We start from the raw sequence: 25,529 nt of genomic DNA on the forward strand, positions 1-25,529 counted from the left end.
TTTCCTGCATTGGACAAGAACAAGATGTGATCATCTAAGTTATAGCAGTCATTTTGGATTCTTCTAGGCTTTCAAATTATTGGCAGCCTGTAGGGCTTAAGATTTTGGAATCCAAAGCATTAGCTCCATATAAGTTATTAGTGTAAAATACAAAGAATTATGCAAGAGCTTTTTCTCTTGCTTTATAATGTGTAATTTTTTCATGACTGAAAATATGTAGTGCTTTTGACATATCTGTTATGGTCTATTTAGTGATTTTTAGGCTATTTAATTGTACCTTCTTAACATTTTGATTTTTGAAATTTTTACCACTATAGCATCTTTGCACGACTGGGACAGATTTCTGGTGGTGACTTACATAGAATTCTACTGTTCTTTACATTAGATTACATAGTAGCTCCATGAATTAAAGATATATGGTAGTCAAATTATTGCTTTTTTATCTTTTGTCGGGGAAATGATGTACATACAGATTGTACTTAAAATTTCTTTGCTATTGAGAGGGTCAGATTTATATTGGTGAGGTCAAACTTGATCCAGCAAGACTGCTGCTTAACATGTTACCTAGATAGGAATGAGTTTCATTATTGGAGGATAACATTTGTAGTCTATTAATATGTATCCCAAAGCTGTCATGCCAATAACAACAAAAACAAAAAGCAGACCTCAAAATTTCTATCTGCTAGTAGAAATGGACAAATATTTGCAAATATATATACATATATATATATAAATACAAAGCTAAAAAGAGCTAGAAATTAGTTTAAGGAAAAACCACCATCATTGTATGCAGATATAATTTTTAAATCTTTATGAAAATTATATCCAGTAGAAATATACTGGAGTTCTTGATATGTGGTGGAATAGTGGGGATGTGATTTAAAGGACTTGCACTGAAAGTTTCTTAAATAATTTTCTTCATATTCTTTCAAATATATAGTAGTTACTGAGCTTTGGATCCTTCTCACTTGTGTTAGAGTGTGGGGCTTTCTGTGATTTTGTTTGTCTTTTTTTTTTTTTTAATTCAGGAATCCTGCAGAGACATTTTCATTCTAGCACTGAGTTCTGTTGTAAACTTAAAAAATAGGCTTTGGAAGAAAAAAAATCACATTTGCATATTGAAATAGTTATCAAGAGAAAAACAAATCTGCTAGTTCTTTATTGATTGCATGGAGGCTGAAAATTCCCAAGTCACTGTTATATCTCATGAAGTGTGATGATGGAAGTGGTGTGCAACATCATCATCTCTTTGAATACAGTTCTGTTTAATAAAAAGACAAAAGTATTTCCTCATTAAGAATTTTAGCTGACTACCTCTTCACAAATGTTGGTTTAATGTAGTATTTTTCCTTATTTGTAATTCTTGTGTAAATGAACAGATGGGAACATTTTGCATGTAAAACTTCAGGTTTATTTGGAAAGGGGTAAGTGGTGAGTCTTTGTGTTCATTGATACTTTCAGCATAAGTTTGTCAATTGCTAATTCACTGTAAATCTCACTTTAAAAGTTCCTGCTCTTCTTGTCCTGAACAAACATCCACATATGTACTACTATGATTTCCTGATACGATCCAGGGAAAGTTTTGCAGAGATGCTGTAGAACCCAGTAATTGCTTTCCTTCCTAGCCCACAGAACAGTGGTTTAAATTTAAAAGGAGGAAGAAAATGAGTAAGCGAGTAATTGAGGATGAGAGAAAAAAATTGTTATCCCCAGTACTATCTTGGTAGATAGATTGTTTTCTTTTTCTGTTTTAAAAAAAAAAAAAAAAAAAAAAAAAGAAAGAAAGAAAGAAAAAAAGACCACTTTTGAGAGGGTTTATTTTAGAAAGACACCTTTAAAATTGAATTCTTGTGACATTTGGAAGTTGTTCTATCATCAGTTCTTTTACAGTCCTGACTCTTCCCTGGAAACTTCTGATGTGTTTTTGTCATGCCACTTACAGAAGTGAGGCATGAAGAACAGCGATTCGCCTGAGCTTCTTTGGGTCTAGGAAAGGATCTATTACTGGATCTAGCACCTACTCCATACTTCATTCAGGACAGACTAGCATGATTTGGCGACTGATTTATGTGGCTGCTGCACACATTACAAGTGCAAAATCTGTGATAATCTGTGAATACCTGTCTCGACAGAAATAAATTTGTATGTTAAAAGCCTAGAAATGCAGGGAAATTAATCCTGTGCTTTGGCGTGTTCACGTGGAAGATACTGTTGTTAGGAATAATATAAGGAATGAGTGGTCCTTATTCCATTAGCAGTTACCATTGCTGTGAATAGGCACCTTGGTGGAAGGACGCATACCTACCACTGAAATTTATACATCCCTCAGAGATTGCTGCAGAAGCCAGGAGTAAGACAGTGAAGCCATTCAGGATAGAGAAGAAAGCTTTACACAACCAGAACTGTAGTAGAATGATAGGTTGTCTGAATGTAATTACTGCACAAGGATTTTGCCAGAATAGCTGTCATATTGTGAAATATGCCATGTGATTTTTAATTTATTTTTTTTAAATAGCTTAAGCAGATGTGATTTTGAGTTTTCATCTTATCAAAACCAATGCATTTTTTTTCCCCACAGTATCCTATTGAGTTTGTCAACAAATTCTTGAATGTTCTGGTATATTAACATGTGTGATGTAAATGCATAAGCTATTAAACACTGCTCAGAAGCTGAATCTGAAAAATGCAGAGATATTACTCAGCCTAGTGGAAAAAAAATAAAAAATTATCTGAAAATTTGGAAGTAATAAATATGTTTCATTTGTGTTTCTTACTCTTCACTTTTCATAACTAAAAAAAGTATAGAATTTGTACTAAATGGATGCAACAAATATGCCTGAAGCACTGTGTTCCATATATTTAATAAATTATATTGTAGGTGGGGTGTTTGCCTACTTCTGAATTATTCACTACAACATTTTAGATAATGTAGCTTTGTATCTCATTCTTAAAGCCACTCTCAATAACTTTAATATTTCAACCACAGATATTCATCATGTTAAGAAAAGGATTATTTTAGGGGGATTGAGAAAAAAGGAAGGGAACAAAGTGTCTGACGTTCCTTTTGAATTTGAAGAATAATTGAAGGTAATGTATTGTCTCTCACACACCATGACTGTCTGGGGGATTTAAGCTATTAGCTGCTTCTGTATTTCTAGTTATTTAAATCAACAGAGCTGAAGATCAAGCCCTAGTTATACTGGGATTCCATGTGACAGAAACTTTTGAAAAACAGAAACAAACTGAAAAAACCTGAAAATAGCTGGATATATAGGCTTCAATGAAAGTGATGGATAGATGGTTTTTCTGTTTGAACATAGAACTAGTAGTGATGGTAAGAGACAAAATGAGTCATCCTTACTAAATGTTGTGAGATTCTTCATGTCCTTGCTGTCTTTTTGTTGATTTAGAATGGGGTAAAGGAAAGACTTCTTCAAGCAACAGTAGGTCAGGCTTTTTATTTGTGTCCTGCCATTATTTTTCCATTGTAAATGCCAGTTAAATAAGTACCAGTACCTTATATCTGGAGAAATGTAGCTGGGTCTTGAAACTCTCTGTGCTTGTCAGGTATTTATCCAATATATATTATTATATAACAATATATATTATTATACCCATATATAATCCCATATATGGATTATACATCTATATATCCCGTGCTACAGCATGGGAGCCAAGAGTGCATGTTAGCCCTGTGCTATAGTTCTACTTGCATAAGTTTTTGTAAAACTGGTGCTGTAGTGTTCCCTATTGACTGGTGCTTGCTGTGGTTCCCAGTAGCTTTCCCACGGAAATGTACTTCCTAGACCTCATGACACAGTAGAGTATCAAGCAGTGTTCCTCAGGACTTGTACTTTATGGCCAAAATGTAGGTAGCTTCAAATGCAGAGAAGGATCTGTAAGATATTCATGGTGGATTGGGTTGGGGTGGGTGGTGGGATTTGTGTATCTGTGAGACTCAGCCTCACAGCCTCACAGTTTTCTCCTCCCTGGAGCTGAAATCTGTAGGGCTTGTGATGTGTGAAGCAGTGTTGTACTGATTTTAAGTGTTCTGATTGATAAATGCATCAGAGTGGAAGATGAAAGGTTGAGTTGGGGAAATAGGCCAGTTAGGCAATTATTGTCTGTCATTCAGATGAGCAGATGAAAGTGAAAAAAAGTTTCAAGGGGATTTTTTGAAAGTTACAACTCAGTAAGACATTGTTATCCCTTCCTAAACTACAACTACCCTTCTGAAATACTTATTACATAAATCTTTCTATATAAAATCTAAGGTTCCAGGCATCCTCTTGATTCCCTAATTAGCTGTGATTGTTTTGCTTGTACATCAGTAGCCCTAATCTGGAAATGTACAACCAACAGTTCTGCATGCCATTTTCAGACTAATTAATATATTTTTCTACTTTTGAAGTTGCAGCAGGCATCCTAATGTATAAATTTTGCTTTCTACTACTTTTAATCTTTTATGTGACTGTGAATTATTGACTAGCTAAAATCAACGAATGATACATCTGAAACTAAAATGGGCAAAAAGGTAGAATCAGTCATTTCCAAAACATTATGGCCTGACAGACTGAAGAGAAAGAAAACAAGTAAAACCCATGCTTTTATCGGTGAAGTGGTTGGATCAGATCCTGAGCGCACTGCAGAAATGGAGTAATGGAAGAAACCTGTGCTGATCTTTGCCAGTTTTCTGGTAGTAAATGCACTTTTAACCACTTTTAACAGCTGGGTCTGGCAGAATAGAAATGCCATTGCAAAGGAGCTAGGGATATCTTTCTGTGTCAGAATGATGAGTGGAGAAGGAGACATTGAGGTGATACTGATAAAAAAAGCATAGCAGAAGGGAGGCATTTCTGAAAGAAGAGATATTATTGGGACTTCTGAGCAGCTTCTTCGGTGTAGCCAGTCAAATTTTCATGTCTAAAGCATGAACTACATGAAGCTTAATCAAATGTACATTTCATTCCATCCAATCAAAAAATCAGCTGAGTTAATGAATATTTTAGGCAACTGTAGTTTTTTATGTAGTACGTGAAACTGAACATCTGAAATATGTAAATTCATGTGGAAGCTAATGAATTCTAGTTATATATGGTGTGTTTATTCATTAATTCCATAGATGAAATTCATAGGTTCAGAACGTAAGAAAAAATGTACCTGAATTCCACAAGATGAATCTGCTTATTTTCATAAAAAAATTTTATCAGAGTCCCTTTGTGTTCAGGAGTCCACAAGATCCAATAGACTTAATACAGCTAGGTTGTTTTTATCTCCTTTTTGTGGTTAATTTGAACTTATTCCATAGAAGTTGTACAAATAGGTGTTTTGGCATCTGTTGGCTCAGTTATATGTATTTTCACATACTTTTAGTCTGTAGTTCCACCAAGGAGTCTATCTGCCATGAATGACATGGGTGTCTGTGCTTCTAAAGCATTCAGCCTTTGGGAAACTCCATTCCACAGCTGCAGAAGTGAATTACTGACATGCCAACCTTATAGTGTCTGCATTTGCTTGTAGAGCTCTTTGACGCATGGGCCATTTCCTTATTATGAGTTTTCTGCTCAGCACAAAAGAGTTCTGTTGCTGAACATTTTTTGACACAGCACACTAACATAGTGCTCACCAACACTGTGGAACCGATAGCTTTTGTAAAGGTGCTCATTGAGTGATCTTGCTCTTTTCTTGCAGAATCATGTAAACCCAGCAATGGATTTCACGCAGACCCCTCCTGGAATGCTGGCCCTCGACAACATGCTGTACTTTGCAAAACATCACCAGGATGCTTATATTCGAGTAAGGCTTCCTCTTGTCATGGAGATCTTTGTAATTGCCTGCTTGCAGTAATTATGACCTGTTTACAGTTGATTTTGAAGGGTAGTTTCAAAATCCTGATATCATTAACAAAAAACTCTAGGAAGACAAACCACATGACCCTAAAACATGATATAAGTCTGTAAAAGCTCTGGGAGAAAGCTGTACAGGTGTCTGTCATTGCTGAGTCAAATATTCTAGATACTACTTTTTGCAAGTACTTATTTTTACTTAGGCCTGCAAAAAAGAAGAGAAATGAGCCTGTGCCTTTGTCAGATGCATAATGGATGGCATAAACTTGGAAAGGAGCAATTACGCTAATTATGCAGAATTCTCTGACCTGCTCCAAGTCTACCAAAAACTGTCTTTTTTGTGGAAAGCAGGATTTGAAGATCAAATGCTTTGAGAGGTGATTGAATTGGTAAGATACTGTGAGTTAAGATGTTTCTACTAAAGCTACTGCTGTAGTAGAAGTAATTCTGGGAGTAAAATACATACAAAGCATCATGATTTACTTGTATAACCCCTTCCTGCCCACTCCACTCCCTGAATTATTTCAAGGTTATTTCAAAGGTAGTTAGAGCAGGTTAAGTGTTGCATCCCTACAAGAAGAGGCATACAGCCAAATAATACCTGCCTCTGAGGAGAAAAACTTTTCCTAAGCTTTAATAAAATCAAGTGCTTCCCAAGCATAAACCAAGCAAACACAGATAGGAGTGGAGGATAGACATAAAAGTCAGTGTCTGGAGTTGATATGGATAGAGTAGTTCCCCAAGAAAAAACCTGCTTAAAGAAGTTTGTGTATAGCAGGAAAACAATAGACGCATTGATCATTTCCTCTTAAAGTCAAGAGTGATCTTTCAATATACATTATCATCTGTTTTCTGTTTGAAGTAAATTGGTGCCAAAGCTCTAATAGGTTTGCAAAGGGCTTGCCAATATCTATGGATATGATACCAGATGATGAGATTGTAGGATTTGCTCTTTAAATGGATCTTTCATCTCTGTCTGAATCTAGCAATAACTCTTTAAAAAGACATTGTGGTAGTATGCAATACAGCAGTGTTTATTAATCCCTATAGATCCCTGAAATGAAGGGCTATCTCAGGTAATGAACAGAGAATATATTTTCTGGATAAACTATGATGAATAGTGGTTTTGCTTATAAAAAGAGAATTTCTTACTGATTCTCATTAAAATTTGATAAGGTCTGGACTCTGCTACTTCATACTTCTTCTGAAAATTCTAAGTTTAGAGAATTAGAGATAGCCAATGCTTCCAAATAGGTCAGACACATTTTAAAGAAATCTGAAAAATTTGAAAGAGGACAAAACTTCTGTTGAAATAGAGCTTTCATTGACATCTCTCATTTTTTTTTTATTTTTTTCATGCTCATGTTGCAAGTACTGTCTTAAAAATTTGATTCAGTGAAGTATGTAATTAGCCACTTTTTGGAAAGGATTTTGCTTCTGGCTCAGCCCTTTTTCTATAATGCAGTATTTTTGCTGCTGCCTTACTGAGATTTTTTGTTGTTTTGAGCTGCCTGTTTTTATTCTGCATGGTTCCTGTTAGGAGAGTGCCTGAGTGCCTTGTATTTCCCTCCTGAGAAAGAGTACACATCCACTAGAAGTGCCTTATGCATGTAATCTCAGATTCAACTGCTTGCCTAAAGCTGCTTTGGGGACTGTAAATGTGTTTTGGGAGTATGCTAGTCTATCCACCACTCTGAGGAGTGCTACTTAGTGTTTATACAACATTACTGGTGCAGGAGGAACACCTCTGAGATTAGATGGTGTTGTGCAATCCTGCAGTGTTGATAGTCTTTGATTGCAAAAGACACCTACTTTCTATCTCTTCATCTCCTTGACTTCCTCACTGGTGTACAGTAGTTTCCTGTGGGCAGTGACATGCCTGTTCCTTTTTCGAGTTCCTTATTTCACATCTGACATTACCTTTCAGTCATGGCCTTCAGCTCCCAAAGCACCCACGAAGCCAAATTGCTCTACCTGTGCAGCCTGTTGACCTTGCTTATTTTTTCAGATGTATTTCCACTCCTGTACCCTAATAAAATTCCTCCTATGGTCAAACTAGAGCTTCCACAAGAAATTGTTAGCTATACAGTCAGCTATACACTTTCATCCTAAAAAACTTGTTTGACCAGAGCTCTTCTCTTTTCATTGTTGATACTAGGAAATAGTTTGGTTCCTAGGAGGAGAGATTATTTTCAACTTAGCTCTTTGCAATGCAATTGATTCTTGTGTCATGGATTAATTCCTAAGCCCCAGATACTATCTCTGCTATGCATTAATTAGAAATTGAGGCTCAAAATCAGAGCTGGTTTGAAATGAACTGGGAATATCTGAAGTTTTCCCTGATAGAATGTGATGTATTATGCAGACATTATCAGAAAGTCATAATGGTTTCAGTGAGTGTACTGGCACTGCTGCATTTTAATGGGCAGCACAATTCCCTGAGTGTGATCTGTGACTCTTAGGATGCCCCTGCTGCATGACCCTTAGTTCTTGTATTAATGAAAATAATGGATAAGCAGAAGTTAGAAGAGAATGCAGTCAATAACTAATCTCTTCCCTTTTCAATCCTCGTTCTGCCTCTCATAAGAGATTCTGCTTAGAAGTAATTTGCATAATAAATAGATTAGTTAGGTAGGAAGGATATCTGAAGCTGAAGTGCCCATCTGGGGGCTTGCAGTGGGGCTTCAAAGACCAGTAGAAAACTAATGTGCTTTAGCACACTAAAATAGGAAGAGTAAATGCAATTGCAATTTATTAAAGAGCATGGTTGTGAAGGCACTGCAGCAGATGGGTAACTGTGCATCTTGAAAGCAAAAGGCATTTCAGGGTGAAAATATGGGTGTCACGTGGTTAAGGAGAAAACCACAATTTCCCCTGTTTTTATTATTTTCTAACTGCTTCCTCACAATCCACTTCTTTCAGTCACGTTTTCCATTGTATACTTTTTCCTGAAATTGCACTAGTGTGTTTTCTTTACTTGCTGTCTTCTTTCAGATAAAACACAGTGTTCATACAAACTTCGAGTTAACAGATTTTTTGTCTTAGAGTTTCATTTGCCATACAAGATGACTAGAGCCTCTAGGAGAAAGGTTGTTTAGTGAATGGGGAAAAAAACCAAATGTTCTCTTTGACTGTGTCCTGTTATTAGCTCTCATTTGTTTTTTTAAAAAGTGTCCTATTGAATTAGTTTCCTTTGGAGTTATCTTTTCATTCTTTTAATTAATTGTCTGGTGCAATCGGTGACTGAATACACTGGGGTTTTTTCATGTTGCGCTTAAATAATCAATCACTATCATCAGAGGCTTGCCTTTTAAAAGGTGATAACATAGTATATGGAATGCATTGATGGAAGTAATGTTGAATTTCTGCAAGAAATTTAAAAATTTTCCATAGGAAATAATTGTCAGCTTCCCAGGCTCCATACTTATAGGACCGCTAGAGTGTATAATTAAATTTAATGAAAAGAAAATTATTGGAATAAAGCTTTGTGACAGATAATTTTTTGTTCTTTTGCAGCAGACAAGTCATGTGTTCTCCCACTTTCAATGTATTCATTTCCAAAACTACTTCATCTTCACATTCTACTAATTTTAAAAATAAAATTATAAGTTACCAATACTTTATTCAGTACAGACATCTTGAAATTTTTTTTACTGGTAACTTGTAGCAGCATGCCTTTTAATTTTCTGCGTGTAAAGAGGGTCTGTGGAAAAACCTTTCTCATTCTACTGAATTTGGTTTTTCTGACTGACAAAGTGGTGACTTAGCTATATTTTTCTTCTGTGTTTCTAAGCAGCTATATTCCAGCTAGTCCTATTCTAGGACTCGCTGCCGCTTTGAGGTCAGATGCGGCCTTGAGAAGACACATACTATGTCTCAACATTCTTTTCAAGCACAAGGGAGTGGTGCTTCAGGGAGAAAATGTAAATAAAATTACAACTTTGGGTCTGAACATTGGCTGGTCACCTATTTTGGGTTCTGTCCAACTGGCTGCCTAATTTTATGTCCAGTTCTTTGCTCTTTTTTAGATTAGCAAGCTCTTCATCTGTAGAAAAAAATATCATTTTACTCTATCCTGAAATTCAAGTTTCATATGCAGAAGAGAAAGTTTATCCCTTTTCCTACCAGTTTTATCTATTTTTAAAAATATTTCTTTGATGTTGCATGTTGATGTTATAAAAGATTATCACTGGGGTGGGAAAGCAGTGTTGAAATCCATGCTGAAAATTGGATCCATTTTATAATGGATCCAATGCTACCAAATTTTTGTAAGTTATGTATAAGATAACTTACTCTTAGATAACTGTGCTTTTAGTTTTTCTGTTCTTGCATTTTAAAACAAATTTTAAAAGTTATTACAGTGTTCCAATTAAAAAAGACCAATACGTGGACTTTGGTTGCACCAAGAATTACTTTGATTACCTGAAAATTAGAAGCTGACTTGGCTTATAGTCAATAGCAGAAAATCCCCCTTCCCCTGAATTTCCTGAGCTGGTAATTTGGTTATTCACACAGTTTTAATGCAGGGACACTTCTTCCCCAGCAGCTACATCTGGGGAGGCTGAGGAGGGAGCTCTTTTGGATTTGAAGCTTTCAGAAGTTAGAGAGGAAGAGCAGGTGCTGTTGCAAGTGCCAGTGATGCAGGCAGGAAGATTGCTGGCATCCTGCAGAGACCTTTTAGAACTTGGATGGGTTGAGTCACAGTCAGACTGTCTGCTGTATACTTTCCAACTCATGCAGTTGTTGTATAGGAGGCTGCCTACACATCCTTCCGTCAATTCACAAAGTCTCCTTGTGCCTACTCACTCTCTCCTGATCAGATAGGAGGAGTCAAACATATAATTTTTGGCATTTTCTTAATTAAATTGAGTTTGATTTCTGCTATGCTTTCTTCCCCTCCCAGAAATGGTAGGAAAAGAGATGTAACTTATTTTTTTTCTGTAGAAAGTAGAGAGAAAAGTTAGGCTTTTTACATTAGTCTTCCTGGGAGTTTTGTGAATGAATGCAATTTTTAAAGAGACCTAATTGCCTAAGCCAGATTCCCAGTTTACTAATGTGTTCTTGTCTTTTCTCTGCTCTTATCTTCCACTCACATATCTAAGTGTCTTTCTGCCTGCGTTTTGTTTCTTCCCAAACAGCACACAATGTTTCTCCTTTTCATGGCAACTCTGAAGGTCTCCATCACTGAGAGGGATTGAGATGGGTCCTTCTGCAGTTTAAGATGCAAAATCCTGGAGTGATTGATCGCAGTATAAACACAAAATTAGCACTGAGGAAGAGAATTGTAAGGGAGTCATGGCACTCTCTGCACAGTCCTGTGTTGAATGTGCAGTGGGATACATATGGCATCTTACAGTTCTGCATGTGTTCAGATCACTTTCCACCATTCACAGTACACTTAAACTTTCCCAGGTTTATGGAAGCTGTTGTCTAAATGACGTCCTAGTCCAAAGAGTCCAGAAATTGTTACAAGCCTAGCAACTGTCTTCAAAAAGTTTTGAATCACACCATGGGTTGCGGCAATAGCATACAAAGATTGGGTTTTTGTGGAGCCACAATCCCCCCACCTGCAAAGCTGAGATGTGTATGCATGAAAGAAAACTAGCTCTTGATTGTCACAAGTTTTCCCATTTACTCCATGTCCAGAGCATTTGTGATGGGACTCTGGTTGCCAGGCCCATTGATGTGCTATAAAGCTTGATGTTTTTCTCATATAGCCATACCACAATAACATTAGGGCACCCATAGGGCCTGTTTTACATTATGAAAGAAAACAAAATTCAGAAACTTGCTATATTCTGCAAATACTACAGGTTTTTGCCTTCACCTCTTCCATTGGTGAGCCAGGAGACAATTTCAGGAAAAGCATTGCCTTCTTACATTTGTGGGGGGCATGGAGGGAGAGGAACACCTGACTCGTAGTTTTCAAACTGGACCGGTTCAAGGCCAAATCCCTTTCACATATCTGTGGCTGTGCAAAGTCAAGAGCACATCCTAGTGCTGCTTCTGAAGATAACAGGGCAACAGACCCTTCTCATCTTGGGCCTTACCACCACGCTTTATGATTATTTGGTTGGTTCTTCATAGAGAGAAGAAAAAGAAGGTTTTTCTGCAAAGAAAGGAGGAAGATACAAGACAAATCACTGTGTATTTATCTTTAGATTGAGTCTTGCTTCATGCTAAGGTGTTTGTGTGAAAACAAAAATGTATTGCTAGGTGAGGACCTGCAGAACCATGCATATTTAGCCTGAGATTGTTTGGCACTGCATTTGTTTGAAAAGTATAACTTGGTCATAATCTTCCAGAAAAAAACCCAACTTTTGGCAATGTTAAGCTACCTCATATCAGCAGATCCTTTCTTATTTTTCAGTATCTGTAGAAGTTCTCAACTTTTCTTTTAGCTTTTTGATTAAATTGCAATTCTAGTGTCTTTCAGAGGCAGGCAAAAATAACTGTTGCTTTATTTTAGCTTTGCCATGAGAAATTTCTATAATGACTCAGGAATGTCAAGGAAGAGTGAGATAAGGGAGAGAAGAAGCATTGGAAATTAAAAATACAGCATCGGAGGGGACAGCGCAGAGTGAAGGATACTGGAAGAAGACTGATGCTGATGCTGAAGCTGAAGCAAATAAAAAGCTATCTTAGGAAGAAAGCAAAGTTGAGGATGAGGATGAATGGAAACTGAGTCTGTCTGCAGTAGTGTTTCTTAACCTTCTCAGGAAGCATATATTAAAATTTGCTTCTCAGAGTTACCTAAAGCACCTAAATAAAGAGGGAATGGTGAAGACTACCATACATGATAAGGAGGCTTAGGAAAAACAAAAGCAATGTCAAGAAAAGGAAGAGAACCCCTGCAATTTCTGGATATTTAAATACTGCTTGATCTTTCATTTAGGGTCTAAGGAGGTTTTTATGATCTCAACTAACTCTCTGAACCTCTTGATATTAACCTGCAGCAGACTGCTAAAAAGCTTGTTCTCTATTAAGACAGGATAATTTTACAAAACTGGTCTGTGGAAATGCTCCTTTTTAATAGTGCAGCAATATTCATTGAATTGGCTGCTCTGGGACTTACTAGAAGTATTAATGCAGCTACAGGGGATCTTGCCTTTCTTTCAGTTCTATATTTATTTCTTAATCACAATGAATCTCTATTTCATTGCCAAGCTCTGATTTTGGCTCAGGAATCTGAGAATTACATCTGCAGTTGCCATGGGCAATATTCTTTGGGACAATTTCATCTTTAATGTGAAGGATTAAGGGACTGACTAAGTCGATATTTCTTCCCAGTGAAGGAGAAACATTTCTGACTAGTGGTTTCAGCCTGCTGGATATTGATAAGGAAGCTTTTGAAGGTACCTGTCTTTAAAATTTTGACTTTTGTCAGTCATTAACTCTCAGTTGCATGTATAAGCTTCACTATTGAAGCAGATGCAGACTTTAAAACCCATGGTAGTCAATGTGGAAAATCCTTCACTTAGTCCACTCCCTTCCTGATGGTAGTGACAGACTTAATGAATAATTCAATGTAAAATCATAAAGGCACACTGCCATAAATTTAGAAAATCTTTTTGGTTTTGAGGTTGGTGTCTTGTAAGGAGATTATTTGCATTAATTTTTGCAATAATAATTTGCATTATTCCTCTGTGGTCTTGGCATGCTACTTAAATTTATTTTATCTTAAATTTAAAAATGACTTTTACTGTTTTAATTACTTATTTTGCATATTTAAATTTTGCATATTTATTTTCTTTATTATATGTTTGGGCTTTTAAAATTAGATTTAAAACCAAATTTATATATTTATTTTATGGTAGGTATCTTATTAAACCTCATACAGTTTTCCTCATCCCATCCATTAGTCTGTCAAGATCCTTCTGCTGAGCCTTCTCACCTTCCAGTAGATCAGCACTCCCATGCACCCTGGCATCATCTGTGAACTGACTGAAGGCCACTCAATCCCCTTATCCAAATCATTGGACAGAGATTTTAAACAGGACTAGGTTCAATACTGATCCCTGGGGTACACCACTGGTGATGGGAAACCAGCTGGATTTAGTTCCATAGATAGATGGAAGTATATAGTAGATAATTTAAAATAAGAACAACAGTTGTACAGAACTGTATTCTACTACAAATGCTATCAAATTCTCATGCCTTAACAGGCTACTGACTTGCATCAGTGAGTCAGAACTGTCAAGAAAATGGATGACACTGATTTTCTAAAATTTCCACCTCCTTACAGTTTAAAAACATTTTAAAACCTCTTCCTTTCTCTTCTCTGCTAGCCAATTCATGTCATTTGTTTTCTTCTCATTCTATGCTTCTCTCACTTTTTTTTCTTTTTTTTTCCCTTCCATTTTTGGAGCTGCTGTTGTTTTATTCTTGTTTATTTTTACGAAGAACATCACTAAGGCTTTTACTGTCTGCCCTCTCAGTAATTTTCTTTTGTTTTTCTATTAAGATTTTTGTCTGGACTTTTTTGCTTTTCCTTAAAGAAAAAATATACAGTATTGTTGAAGACTACATTATGGTGGATTTTTTTTCTGCCTCATGGTAATGGGCAGTATTGATCAAAGACAGAATTTTATACTGCTGTAGTGTGAGCTCATTTTGGTTTTTAATTGTATAATATCTAGTGTATTATAAGCTACATTTCCGTGTTTGACCTACTCAATTCTGTAACTTCACAAGAGTGAAGGCAGGAAAAACTAGAGAAATAGATTTGTAGTATCAGAATAAAGGGCAGCCAAGTAAAACAGTGTCAAGATAGTACTGAAGAAAGATGGGATATGAGCCAGCAGTGTGCCCAGGTAGCAAAAAAGACCAACAAAATCCTGGCTGGGATCAGCAATACTGTGGCCAGGATAATGATTGTCCCCCTGTACTCAACAGTGGTGAGGCCACACCTTGAATCCTGTGTTCAGTTTTGAGCCCTTCAGTACAAGAAGGACAGTGATGTGCTGGAGTTTGTCAAGAGAAGGGCAGTGGAGCTGGTGAAGGGTCTGGAGTACAAGTTCTATGAGAAGCAGCTGAGGCAGCTGGGGGTGTTTAACCTGGAGAAAAGGAGGCTCAAGGGAGACAACTTCCTACAAGGAGGTTGTAGCAAGGTAGGAGTTGTTCTCTCCCAGGGAAGAAACAACTGGACAAGAGGAAATGGCCTGAAGTTGTGCTAGGAGGGAGGTGTAGGTTGGATACTAAGAAAAATTTCTTCATGGAAAGGTTGTCACCAATTAGAACAGGCTGCCCTGGCGAATGGGAAGTGGTTAAATCACCATCCCTGATGGTATTTAAAAGGCATGTAGATGTACTTAGAAGCACTTAGAGACATAGCTTAGCTAGTGGTGAACTTAGCAATGTTGGATTAATGGTTGGACTGGATAATTTTAAATGTCCTTTCCAACCTAAATGATTCTGCAATTCTGTGGTGCCAGAAATTCTACTGCAATGTCCATGGTCTCTGCTTTTGAATATTTGTTTTACCCAAGCAAAATTTAACCACTGTAGCTGCTAATTGTGAAATGTCTGGTGGATTTGCAACTCACTGTGGATTTTTGATGGAGAGGAGGAGGAAGGTAATAGGGTGGAGCACTTAATGTGCATTAGTGATACACCTCTGTTTAAAGGAAGGTGTGGGCTTGCTACTTCCTCACTACTTTCCTTCCAGTGGTAAAATAACTGTTGTGATAAAAACGTGACTCAAGCCAGGAGTATGCTCTATAGATAGAAAAAAGTATTTTCTGTCTTGAGCTGTGTGTTATATTTCTCCCCCTAATATTGTTTTCACCAGTTTATGCAGACATGTCCATTCCCTGCTTATTTCTCCTCCATAACCAGAGTGATAAAGAAATAACATTAAAACCATGCCCTTATCAGCTCTATTTCTAGCATAAATTGTGAAGTTGTGAAAAGAGTATTACAAATATAATAACGAATGTTGTAAATCTGTTGCCAAGACTAGGCAATAGATATTTCTCTTTGGATATTTATAAGAATGTATTTTTTTCTTTCTCTTTTTACTGTTGTTGTTTCTTGCAGAAGATCCGTATCTGGCAAATTTGCCTACAGATATTTAGATGCAGTAAATGGTTGTCTGTTGCATCTGGTTGTTGCTTGGGGTGAAAGCAAGTAAAAGAGCAGGAAGGGCCTTTGCAGGGGTTTTACAAAGATGTTTTATTTCAGCCATGCCCGGGCACCGTCCAGTGTTCAGGGAACAAAGGCAAAAGGGCCTTAAGGGTTTAGGCTAAAGTACATGGGATGAGCTGGGCAGGGAGAACATCAGAGACCAATTATCAGGGGACATGGGGGTGTCACAAGGGAGGGGTTAGGGCAGAAGGCCAACAGGGAGTCAAGGTGGGAGTGACCAGAGACTGAGGGACAGCGAGAAGGGCACACGGTTGACCCAGGGAATAGAACAGAGGTTGCTTTCCCTAATTGGGAATGCCTTTGGTCTCCACAGTTATCCATCTTCCTTTCTTAAAGAAATGTAACATGGCAGCACTGCTTTATTTTGTACAGCAAAAGCTAAAAAACCTGATGCTTGTGGACTGTGCCTGAGGATCATTTCAAGACTGTTTTACATATTGAGTACTCAAATTACCATTTAATTTGCTGGATAGCACTACGCAGTGCCTTAACTTTTTCTCTGGCATTCTTATTAAATTGCTGTAATTCTGTCTTACATTATATGCATATATGTTGTCACTATCAAAAATTTATGTGCTCATGAAATGTTAATATGTCAGGTTATGTGAGACTCAACAAAGTGCATTTGCCAGAAGCAAGCAGGAATACACCCCGATACTTCTCTCTCCCTCCCCCTTGCTCTTTCAATTTGACTCTCCATTGATTTTATTACCAGTGTTTCTCGCCTGTATCTAACTCTGTGTCAAAGCTATCCCCTGCTCCAGTATGCAGATTTTATGTTTTATTATGTGAGAGATAAAACAGGAATAAAAAGAACAAGAGTGATTTAGTGAGGTATTAAGACACACAGCTTACCGTTGTGCAGTGCTGCTCTATCATTGCTTCTGCTTTTAGGTGTAGAACTGTAACACTATCCTCCTTGAGAGAGACTGAAGCAGAATGACTCATCCAGAATATAAAGTCATATTCATATATTTCTTGAACAGCAACTGCATCAGTGTAAAACAAAAATAGCAGGAGTGTTTCTCTGATTTACTGCTACCAAGAGATGACATGGAGCCATTACATGCCATTTAAACTAAAACTTATAGAAAGAAAAGTCTTCTTGGCAGGCTCTGGAACATGATACTGTACTATTGGAAAAGGCCAGTAAAAAATTTGTAGTGATAAAGTATATATCATATTCCTAATGACTTTCTAAGCTCCCGTGTGAAGTGTAAACAACCAAAGGAAACATCAGCACCATTGGAAAACAAAACCAAGAGATCACACTTTCTTGTAAAACAGAAAGTATCCATCTTTTTACATTTCTGAGTGATGAGTTGGGAATAGCTAGAGGCCGCCCTTTGTACTGTAGGACTAAAATAGATCCTTTTTGAAGAGACTTTGGCATGCTGTGTGAAGCACATAACTTTCCTACTTGCCTTAGGATTTTCACTCTTTTCCCACTTGTAACTGCTTCACGGGAAAGACTTCTAGATCTAAACAAAACCAAGATCTGGGGAGTGAGGGAAAGTTTTAATGGCATCCAGCATTGAACTGCTTCTCCCCTGCACCATTCCTCCTGGTGTTGGGTGAAATTCCAGCCTTTGCAAAGCTTTCCTTGTTGTAAAAATGGAAGGATTTAAAACAAACAAGTAAAAACCATAAACAAGTCCACAAACAACGGTAAACCAAACAAAAACCATGATGGAGATGGGAGCTAACAAGACAGAAGCAAAGCAGAGAGCAATGTCTAAACACCTATTTGCTGGAAAAATTTAGGGATCTTCTGGGATTATCTGGTGCTTGGCCAAATCTCTTACCTTTGAAATTTGTTTTCTTCTTCTGTCCCTCATCCCTAGGCTATACAGCAGCTGTTTAGAATGAGGTTTTTCTTTTTGTAAAGTGACAAAGTTTGTTCTGCAAAGACAATTCCTACTGCAAATTTGTTTTTGACCATTTCATTTTTTTCCAGACATTATTTTGCTCTTTTTTTTCAGCCTCATTGCTTCAGTGAAATCTATAATAATTTTATAATTTTTCATTTCTTATTTAGTTGTAGTGGCAAGGGAAACTTTATCTCAACTGTATCAGATATGGCAGAACTTAATGGGTATAAAAATGTGGAAGGAGTTATTTTCTCCCATTTATTTTACAGAGTCACTCAATAGAGAATGCAAAGGCACTCCTTCATTCATTTTTGCAGTATTCATGGGCTTGAGACAAGAGTGATAGTTCCCTGAAATGTTTTGCACATAAGCAAAAATTCTTTTTATAATAGAGAGAACGCTGACATTTTCTTCTTCTGTGAGCTGTTTGATGTTATCACTTGAGCCGACTTTGAAGACTGAATCCAACTATGAAAATTCTGTCCCAAATTGGTTTTATATATCCTTCTAGGTGTGCTCATACATATCAATAATTTACTTAATTTCCTTTAACCACCACATTTAAAATGAAACTTTCTTTCTCTTTGGCTTCTACTTTGGTTTCTCCAAGTCAGAGTGGTGCAGAACAGCAACCTGCTGTTATAACATTTAACATGTAACATGTAACATTTGCATCACAATGGCAAAACTTCCCAGTTGGTCATGGAGCAGCAGTGCTTATATGTTGCTGACTGCCTCAGATATAGAATCAGAGAATGGTTTGGAAGCGACCTCAGAAATCATCTAGTTCCAACCTCAGGATGGGGAAACCTTCCACTTGAGCAGGTTACACAAAACACCATCCAGCCTGGCCTTGAACACTCCCAGGGACGGGGCATCCACAGCTTTTCTGAGCAACTTGTTCTAATGCCTCATCACCTTCACAGTAAAAAATTTCTTCCTAATATCTCATCTAAACCTACTCTCTTTCAGTTTGAAGTCATGACATAAATGGCATAGGTCATTTAGCTGTGGGGAAGATTAAGGTTTATGAAAATACATTTTCCTAAATTCCCTATACAGCTTCCTAGACTAAGTCTAGTATGTCTTGTAAATGTTTGATGTGGTGAACAGTGTTGTAATTCATGGGTTCTTCAAACTGATTATTTACCATTTTGATTCCACCTTCAGATTGTCCTGGAGAACAGCAGTCGAGAAGACAAGCATGAGTGCCCATTTGGCCGAAGCAGCATTGAGCTGACAAAGATGCTGTGTGAAATTCTGAAAGTAGGAGAGCTACGTAAGTTGATCTGTTTGACCTCTAAGACCTGTGGAGTGAGTTCAGTGATACCTGAGTTTTTTCAATGCAAGAATTATCTTCCAAGAAGCCTTTCTTAGTATAGTTAAATATAGTAGGCTGACATTCAGAATGACTACATCTGTCTTCTCACTCTCTTACTAGTTTGTGGCATCACAGGGATGAGGGTGGAATAGGGGAAATGGGCACCTATTCTTCAACTCTCTTCTGTAAGAAGCAGAGCAGTTGCATAATATCTAGAGGAGTCCGTTCTTTTCCCATCGGCTGATTTCGTATAGGAGACTTCGTGGTTGTTACATTCCATGACTTTGTCCATAGGTTGTTTTTATATAAGTATCATGGTCATTCTTTGGGGGAGGGCTCATCTAAACTGACACATAACATTTTCTCTTAGATATCTGAACTTCTATCTAAATATCAGATGATAGATGTATAATTTACTCTGAAAGTGTAATATGAAATACTTGTATTTTAATACAAGTAAACAAACTGTCTTTGGCTTCAATTACAGTCCCTTGACAAATTGTAAGATACTATTAAATAGAAGAGCATGTCTGTATCTTCATTAGTCTAGAGTGTTGGTGTTTATCGATATGTATAAATTTTAGCTACCCATCAATAGTATTTTGGATCCAACTGCAGTCTGTTTTGGCAAGCTCTACCAACAAGTTTCATTTTCTCTTTGCAGAAGCAGAGGGCACAGCTGAGATGCTTTGCTTCACTCAGAGACAGCTTTCTTTTGATTTTTTTTCCCTAATAAAGATATTTTTCATTTATCTTAACACCCAAGTCCATGAAATGTAATGAGAGAAGAGCAATGTAAAAGGCAGCGAAAGAGCCCATAGGTATTGTTCCTACTAGCTCTTCAACAGGCTTCAAAAGCTGTTTTGAAAGTATGATTTGGCTGTTGATACACTTCAAGCTTTAAAATGTAATGTCTTGAGAGAATTTATTGGCCAAAGGAAAAAACCTGTTTCTGTGCAATGGGCCAGAATAAAAGCTGTGCATTTCTTGCAGCTTCCAAATTGATATTTGATTTAGACAGACCCAGATAAATGAGACAATATTGGCTTTTGAATACCATCCTAAGTAAACCAGAATTATTAAGGATTACATTCATTATGTCTATAAATAAAGTGTTTAGCAACTATTTTAGATGTTTGGCAATGATGGTGTGTTGTAGAAAGTTCAGACTGTAGCAGACACGACTTTTTAAAATAACCTTGCTGCTGCAGTTGAGGTGTCTAATGCCAAATCACACATGACAGATCTGTCTGATTTTTTCTGCTGGTAAATGTAGGAGGGATATATGATCTCAACAAAGCTGTAAGTCTACTTGAAATAAGTGCTAAAAATCAATTTTATTTTTACAAATGCACAGAAGAGTATCTAAAATCCAAAGAACAGCTTTGTACATGGTGTTTTAATGCATGTCCCATCACTCCATAGGACTTTCACTGGAATTTGTTGCTAAGAAAGATGATTGATCTTGAGGAGCCAAGTGTCTTAGATTTCCTCCTTGAAGTGTCATGAGTCATCTGATAAATAAACTTCATTTTTTGCCACAGACAGTTTTGTCATCTGTATATGCAGGGGACTGTATGTAGATGATTTGCTATGTATGTTTGTCCTGTTTGCTTCTAACTTCTGCAGATAGGTCCTTTCATGCTCTTTCATGCTTTAACTGGTTTTTTTTGTTTTTTTTTTTTTTTTTTTTGAAGTGGGGATTGTGAATGAAATAAGAGGATTTGGGGTAGGAGATAAGTTATCACATGTAGAAAATACCTTAGTTTTAAAAACAAAATGAATTGTCATATTTTAAAATCTGTTTTTTGTTTTGTGGGTTGGTTGTTGGGTTTTTTATGTTTGGGGGGATTGTTTGTGGTTTTTAATTTGATTTGTTTTTTATTTTTGTTAGAGTAGATCTGTGGTTTGGAAGTGTGGGGTTAGAAAGAAAAAAGTTCCCTGAGGATAACTCTGGCTAAGGGATGTTACCTGCTAATGTTCTGAAGCCACTTTTTTGGTGTTACTGAGGCTGCAAGTCTCTAGCATGCTTGGTGTGCTAATGTGCAGCAGGCTCCCATGGCGGTCATTTATAGATGTGGGATGTTGTAAATGTTATGATGCTAAGGAGAAGCGTACTGGTGCTTCCATTAATAGAAACCAGATGTAGCATGGCTGACTTCTGTAAAGTCATGCTGGTCTATACTGACAGAACATCTGTCTCTGGATGCAGAAATAGGTTTGTGTTGTGACCTTATATTCACAGGGGACAGAGCTAACATTACTTTTAACTCATCTTGACAGTTCACCTGTTTGTGAGTGTGTTTCCTTAATAGTTTTGTTTATGTGGAACTCTAATTGTCATTTTAAAAGGCTGTAATAAAATACACCTTTAAAATAATGTGCAGAAAATAGATTTCCTGAAAACAGGTGTCACAGATGCGCATCTTAAATGATCTGTGATCAGCAGTACATTTTGATAAGAAATGCAAACTAGAACTGACATCTCAAGAGAATGTACATTCAGGCTTATGCTTCACTTGCAATTAAATACTATATTGCTGAATAGGATTTGACTTAAAAATCAGTAGTTATAGTTCAGGGCAAAGATGTCCCTGTTAGTTTGTATGTGGTAGGTTTCAAAATATGTATTTAAGTTGGCCCATGTTTCGCCGGAAACTCAAAACTCACTATTATTGCATTGCACATAGAATTTTTTTTCTTAACCATTTCTGACTTGTATAATTGAAAAGCCACAAAAAGTTACTTTTTGCTTATGAAATATTCAGCAGTAGAAACTTTATTTTAAAGCGCAGAGTAGATAAAAGCTGCTAGATTGTCCATTATTTATGAAGAGCACTGTACTGCTGATTATATTCCCCTTGCTCCACTGTATTAAATACCTTTGGGTAACAAGAAGACATTTTGCCATTTCTTTTTGGTCCTCTCAAGCACACATTAATCCCAGCAACACTCGCAAGACAGTGTTAAAGGCATGCCATTCTACTTTTGCATATCCACAAATCCAGGTTCTGGACTTTTTAATTCTTTGACTTTGATTCCAAAATGTCCATGAAAATTCATTTCTTTTTCAGCAAAGCATTTAAGTGTTTATTTAGATACTGTGTAGATAGAGAAAACTCAAGCTGTGAGTTGAGCATATGGTAACTGCTTTACAGAGGTGGGCTTGCAGAGTAGAGGAGATAAAACTTATGAGGAAGGTTGGTGCAATGTTTTAGTAATATTGAACCTACAATGCAACATATCCAAAAGCCTCTTCACTAAAACTTCTGATTCAGGAAAGAGTGGGATATTTAACTATAAATCTTTTAATCTTGTGCTACTGTTGCTGTTCAAAAAGCATTGAACAGAATGCCTTCAATGAGTATTTGCCCAAGCACTCATCTTAGCAAACACTGTAGTAATTCTGACTTCTGCAGTAATAGCTTGCTTTGTATATTTTTGAACAAGAGGATTTTCTTTTTGCCCTCTGTGTCTTGGAGATGACATCAGACAGGAACACTGTGACCAATCCATCACAATTGACCAACCAGTGTTCAATCCTCCTCTTCCTGTACAGTTGGGTACTTAGACACTCCTTATTCCTGGTACAGTGACAGGTTTACCAGGAGGAGAAAAGACAAGGCCATTCATCCTAAGTAGCTATGAAAGGTGAGGTAACCTCCACCTTCCCTCTTACTCAAGTTTTAGTACAAGTGATATATCCTCAGAGGAGAAGGATTACCCATGAACAGACTGGCAGCTTTGCTGGCAGAGAGTAACAATACAGATAAATGTAAACATTAAAAATGAGATCTGAAAACCTTTGACCTTCCAGAACTGGAGTTAGTAAATTTAATGGGAGATTAGGAGTTCATTAAACCTAGTATTTGTCATGAGTGAGAAGCTCACCATTCTGCTTAAGTAACCCTAATGCTCTCTGATCTGTGCCTACAGTGTCCAGCACTCTGCACCTCTGGTCAGCACATGACACTATTTCTCAATACCCTCAGCATTCCTTAAAACTATCATTCCTGGTGGGAAGTTGTACTAGACCATGTTACCAGAACTAGTATGACTTCTTGGACTTGTTGCCTTCTTTCCATAGAGGTTCAAATGAAATTGTTTAGCATTGAAGCAGGTGAAGAGGCTTGTAGCTGGCAGAGGAATAATAAATTAATGCGGTGTGCACTGAGCAAATACAGTGCTACCAACAGAGCAGTAGTCTAAAGATGTTCATAAGCCCTTATCACTGCATTCCTGAAGTTCTTCTAAAGTTAAGCCATGTCAGATTTCATGTATTTTTCAGTGTATTTTTGAGCAGGACACAGATGTTCAACTGCCAATTTTCCTATTTGATTGTTTTGATGGGGGGTGTTTTCTGGGACTTTTGCAAAAATCTGCACTCAAGTTTTAGACAGACTGCGGGGGTATATGCCACTAAAGCTCCTATCAGATAAATATCTTCACTGGTGCATTTGATTTTGGGTTTGAGTTTTTGCTTTTCTTGGATTTTGTTGGAGGGAAATTAATTTATAAGATTTTTTTTTCCTCAAAAGAGAAGGTCTAAATGCAATTGTATTTTCATGTGCTTGATGCTGTTGTGCGTGTTTTTGCTATAGATTTCTTGCTGCAATTATTGCCCAGGTTGCACAATCAATATACTCTAGAAATTTTTACATTGGTATCCCTTTCTCAGCTAGAATGTGCTGGGCATTAGAAGGTATCCAGTGATATTCATGGTTGTGCCCACTGAGATGAAGGTAATCAAATCTCATGCTTCGAGGAGTATGCTGATTGCTGCAAGGGTCAGGAAGCACTTTTTTCCTTTGCACAATTTTTCCTCTGCACAATTTTTCCTCTGCATTGCACAATCCATCGTGTGCAGTGTAGTTTGTTTCTATTGGCCTTTCCCTGGAAGCATATTGGTCACTTCAGAATCAGCATTTCAGACCTCACAGCTCATGTGGCTTGATTTTCCTTTTGCTACAGCAAATGCAATATTTTTATGACTGAATGTCATATTTGAAAATTTTTTTCCCCTTGCTTGAAAGCTAATTGCCTTTTTATGCTCTTCTTCCATCTCCTTAAGTTTAAATAGAATAAAGCCCTAGAAATAGCAAAGAAGAGATTTTAATTTACTGGCATTGTTCTGACATTTCTTCTTGTAATTTGATTTTCTTGAGAGCAAAGAATTTTATGAGTCAAGACACGTTTGTTAGGAAGTTGAAAAACTTTTCTGGTCAAAGAGTTATATAGTGAAAGGCAGCAATTTCCTCTTTCATCATGAGCTTTCATTATGAGTACAATAAAATAATTAAAAATATATTCTAGCCTCCTTTGTTGTAGCTTTTTGCTGAATTCGTTCTTACCTATCCATCTTTTTGTCATCTTGCCCAAACCATCACCACAAGAGATAACTCCTGTTCCCAGAAAAAATTAAATCATTACTAAAGGCTAGAACATAAGCAACATTGCAAAACTGGTTCATAGTAGGAAAGGAGGCAGGGGGAGTATTTCCTTTGGAAACTTTTCTTGCAAATTAGCCATTCCTGATTTTATAGATACTAAATATGATTGTCCTTGATGCAAAACTAATAACTTGCTGAGTAGTCTAAATTGTACTTTTGTTTTGTATGAAAGCAGAATATAATTTTATTGAACACTCCTCTCTGTTTGCTAGCACAATCCAACAGGAAGCTTTCTTTTTCTAGGGAGAGAATAATTTCTATGCAATTAACCTCTTCTTGCTCTATATAGACTCAGTCTCTTCATGGTTATAGCAAAGTGTGAAGTCTCTAGAAAATTTCTACTGTAATCTGTGAGAATATGAGCAACAGAGCTGCAGACATCTTCTAAGTAAAATATCTGACTTTTACCTCTGGGTGACAGTGACAGATTTAGAAATGTTACTTTCTACACAGGGTACTATTGGCTTCAAAGCTGGTACAGTGTTGGCTGCTGGGTCAGTTAGCTGGAAATGCTGGCCTGCCCACTATCCTCTAATGATTTTACCTACTGTCTGGCCTATATCTGTTCTTTGATCTCTTTGGAGCAGGGATCATAACTTGTTTTGTAGATGTGAAGTGCTTAATCTTATTGAGGTTCTGGTGCATGATTCTTCAGCTTCTTTAAAGTTGCATTTACTCAGTTTTCAATATTATTATTAATAATAAAGAGCATACTGCAGGGAGAGCAACTCCAAAAAAACACTCAGGGGCAAGAAAGAAATGTGAGTGGGGTAATTTTTTTTTTTTTTAGAAACTGATTAATGTACCCAAAGGACAAAGAAGGTAGTTTGATTAAGACTGAAGAACTCTTTTGTCTGGTATTGAAATTGATTGCAGTAATCAAGACCTGAAAGTT

General features: G+C 37.0%; 1 protein-coding gene across 11 annotated transcripts in view; it reads left to right on the top strand.

Moving 5' to 3' along the window:
- Positions 1 to 25,529, top strand: part of ELMO1 (engulfment and cell motility 1) — a 312,086-nt gene that overhangs the window by 139,179 nt on the left and 147,378 nt on the right. For 10 of the 11 annotated variants that reach the window (XM_056483191.1, XM_056483198.1, XM_056483192.1 and 7 more), the window contains 2 exons: positions 5,692 to 5,796; positions 19,034 to 19,142. In XM_056483191.1, the coding sequence (XP_056339166.1) occupies positions 5,692 to 5,796; positions 19,034 to 19,142 (214 nt within the window). Of the gene's footprint in view, positions 1 to 5,691; positions 5,797 to 19,033; positions 19,143 to 25,529 lie in introns of those variants that run through there. The other variant, XM_056483200.1, reaches the window with a different exon arrangement.

This window comes from Oenanthe melanoleuca, chromosome 2 (assembly GCF_029582105.1).
Source record: "Oenanthe melanoleuca isolate GR-GAL-2019-014 chromosome 2, OMel1.0, whole genome shotgun sequence".
NCBI lineage: Eukaryota > Metazoa > Chordata > Aves > Passeriformes > Muscicapidae > Oenanthe > Oenanthe melanoleuca.